General features: G+C 28.6%; 1 protein-coding gene across 1 annotated transcript; it reads right to left on the reverse strand.

The window, feature by feature from the left end:
* Positions 1,804 to 2,861, reverse strand: LOC107628434 (cyclin-dependent protein kinase inhibitor SMR3). Its single transcript, XM_016331106.2, has one exon. It carries the CDS (start codon positions 2,481 to 2,483, stop codon positions 2,004 to 2,006), a length of 480 nt encoding a protein of 159 aa, XP_016186592.1. The 5' UTR covers positions 2,484 to 2,861; the 3' UTR covers positions 1,804 to 2,003.

The following is a 3,433-nucleotide window of genomic DNA, read 5'->3' on the forward strand; positions in this document are numbered from 1 at the left end:
TGTTTCTTTTTTCAACGTGGTCGTCGCAGTGGCCGTTTTCTCATCAACATCACTATGATAGTTTCTTTTTTTTCCTCTTCCTCCTATGTATGTTTAGCAGTAAAGATATTAACAAAAAAATCTTCATATATATATACAGAATTTTTGGTGTACAACATAAAAAGATTGATATACAACACAAATTTTTCTGTATTATATTCATAAGTTTATATGTTATGCGTAAAATTTTGTGTTGTGTGTAAAAATTTATGTACTCTAAAACAAAATATTTATACTTTATAATAAAATTTCTATGTTAAAGAAGGATATAAACAAAGAATCACGTAATGGACTTGAGCATTTTTTTTAATGAATTTGTACCAATTTGATTTGATTTAATTACTAAAAAAATTCGTATATGTAACATCGCCATTATTTTTCATACTTATCAGTCGCTACGAAAATGATANAGTTCAACAATTCAAGGATTAATTTATTACAAATTTAAATGTCATTTAAAAGTTTATTGTTGACTAATGTATTATTACATACACAAAATAAAATTTAAAACTTTTAATACTTACTTAAACGAACTAATAAAATAATCACTAGATCGATTCAAACACTAAAATCTTAATTACCTTTAAATTAAGAGGACGAGCTCAAATAAAAATTACAAATTTATAAGTGTTTAACGTTTTATCTTGTCGCTTTAAATTTTTCTCACTAGAGAGAAATTTGTCCAATATTCAAACAAAATTTGTACGTGCTTCTCCGTCTATTATTCTCTATCTACTGAATAATAATGATGCTCACAATTTGGAAGTGAATCCACGGTGCAACAAGGTAAGAGTGTAATCATTTCATCCATAACAACTGCTTATTATAATTATTATTATTTCATGTATCTCACCGTATAATATTTTTTGGAATCCGAAGAATATTTCTCTAAGCGTAAAACTGAAGAAAGAATCTATCATGAGAACAAAAAATTTATGACCAACCAAACCCAACCCTTTAATTGAGTGATATGAATCTTGATCGATATGTATATCAGAATAATATAGAATTTTTCTTCTTCCTTTAGAACATGGCTTATATGATAATACCTTACTTATTTGGTACAAAAGAAACTGGTTGGAGCAGTAAATAAAGTTAGAAATATTCTACAACGGCCATCATATGAGTTAGTCACACTACGCCATTATATTCTACTCTTTATTCTTCTATATACGTTGTGATCTTTTGCAAAACTTTAGCTTTACACGGTAACAACCCGGTTTAGAATATCGATTAAGATCTCAAACAAGAGAAAACAAAAAGTTCCAAGCACATTAACAACAACTGAAAAAACGAAAGTAACAAGATAGATGCTCTAATTATTTGGAGTAGCTTTAATGAGGGCTTTGAATATGGGATGATAAAAATGATTGATCCACAAAATAAACAATTAATTAAACTAATAGTTATTATACGGATAATATATCCAATGAAATTCTAAATTTATTTAGATAGTCTCATAGCCAATAATATTACACTCACTAAAAATTATTATTTTGTGCAGATTTTGCACACATAATAAAAAGCAGAAGGTAAGCTCTTTTTCCATAGGCTTTTTGGGTAAAATGGTCATGGATCATTATTTGCTACAAAATTCTAAATCTACAACAAATTACCTGCAATATTTTGTTTTTCATCACAAAGTAAACCTTTGAAGTTCACATGTAATATTTGCAATGAGTTCTAATATTTTAAGTACTAATTGTTCGTGCATCTAATTTTTTCTATGAAACAATAGTATAACAAACGTAATTCCAGTGCCAAACTAAAAAAAAAAAATTAAGAAAAAGAAAGAAAACTAACCAAAGTTATGGTGAAGCTGAGAATCAAGTTCATCGCATTGCACCCATTACATGACACACTACAGAGAGGAAACCTCATCAAACCACACAAATGTGGAAGAAAACATGCTTGCTTTTCACCATAGATTATATATTAATATTATTATTAATATTAATATTATATCATTCCCTTCGAATTTTCTTGCTGATTATTATTTGGTCTGAAGAAAGAAGCTGATGATGCTTTTGTTGTGGTGTTGTTCTCTGAAACAATAATTCAACTTCTCTGGAGAGATCAAGTGGGTGGTATCTGCAGCTGACGATGCAGCACGACGGCGACGATGACGGCGGTTTTCTCTTGAGAGATAACAACGGCGGCTTTGGTTTTCTTGGTGCTGGTGGGCATTGCTTTGATTCTACTGGGATTCTTTGATCCATTGATGTTGGAGTCTTGAATCCATCATCATCATCATCAATTTCTTCTTCTTCTTCTTGCTCCTTTCTTGATTCTTGGTCTCGTTGCTTGGAAAGTACTATTATACCCTCGAGGTAGCCTCCTTCTTCTTCTTTGATCTCTTTGTCAATAATATTATTGTTGTTATGATGAGAAGAAGAAGAAGGCTTGGAACATGCAACACTAATTTCCAGATTTCCCATCTTCATAATAATAATAATAAAACCCTCAATTTTCTCTTCTTTTTTTTCAATCTCTCATGTTTTGATTGAGAAGAAGATATATGTTTCTTGGAGGAAATTGAGTAAATATGAAGCTAGTTATAGCTATATGAAGAAGCTAAGAATAAGAAGGTGGGAATGAAGAAAAGTTAATGAACATAAAAGAGAGTACTGTATTGTTGGTGGTTAGTTATATCATAATATTTTTTTTTCCTTCTTTGTTTGGTGATTTTCTCTTATAGCTTCTTTGGATGTTACTTTTTTTGAGAGAGTTGAATGAATGTGTATAGTATAGGGTTATAAAGAGGGAGAGGGAGAAGAAGTTAAAGAGTTTTATTTTAAAAGATGCATTGGATCCTACGCCCCCAATAGAGAGAGAACGCTTTGAAAGCTTCCACCTTCTTGTTTAACTGCTGTCTCTTCTAATAACCCTTCTTTCTCCTATTTTTAATTCAATCATATTTAATTTTCATCACTAGAAAATAGATGTCTTATATAGATATTTATTTCATTTACTTTTTCCTCTGTCTATGAATAATTATTTTAAAGTTAATTTTTTTACTTATATTTGTATAGAATTTGAATGTATTATTTTTTCCCCTTTTTTTTACTATTTATTTATTCTTTTTCCTTGGAATGATTAGTTTACAAATAAATAATAACTATTTTCTGTCCAAACAATATATAGAGGAATTATATTTCTAGAGTTCTGTCATTTTAATAATTTCTTATAAGTATGTTTGTTGAAATCTTTAAAGACTTATCCATGGATAAAAGGAGTATTTGTTAAAACTAAAGTATTGTTTCTACTCATATTTGACTTATCTTTTTTTTTCTCCACCATATAAATTTGATAAATATTTAAATACTCTTTATTTTTTTTTTAATATTGTTAACAAGTGTCTTTAATGAATATTAAAAAGTTATTTGAAAAAACT

The sequence above is a fragment of the Arachis ipaensis genome, chromosome B02 (assembly GCF_000816755.2).
Source record: "Arachis ipaensis cultivar K30076 chromosome B02, Araip1.1, whole genome shotgun sequence".
Classification (NCBI taxonomy): domain Eukaryota; kingdom Viridiplantae; phylum Streptophyta; class Magnoliopsida; order Fabales; family Fabaceae; genus Arachis; species Arachis ipaensis.

Bases quoted from the DNA above. Each gene is read 5' to 3' on its own strand.
- LOC107628434 (XM_016331106.2), bottom strand. From the start codon at position 2,483: ATGAAGATGGGAAATCTGGAAATTAGTGTTGCATGTTCCAAGCCTTCT.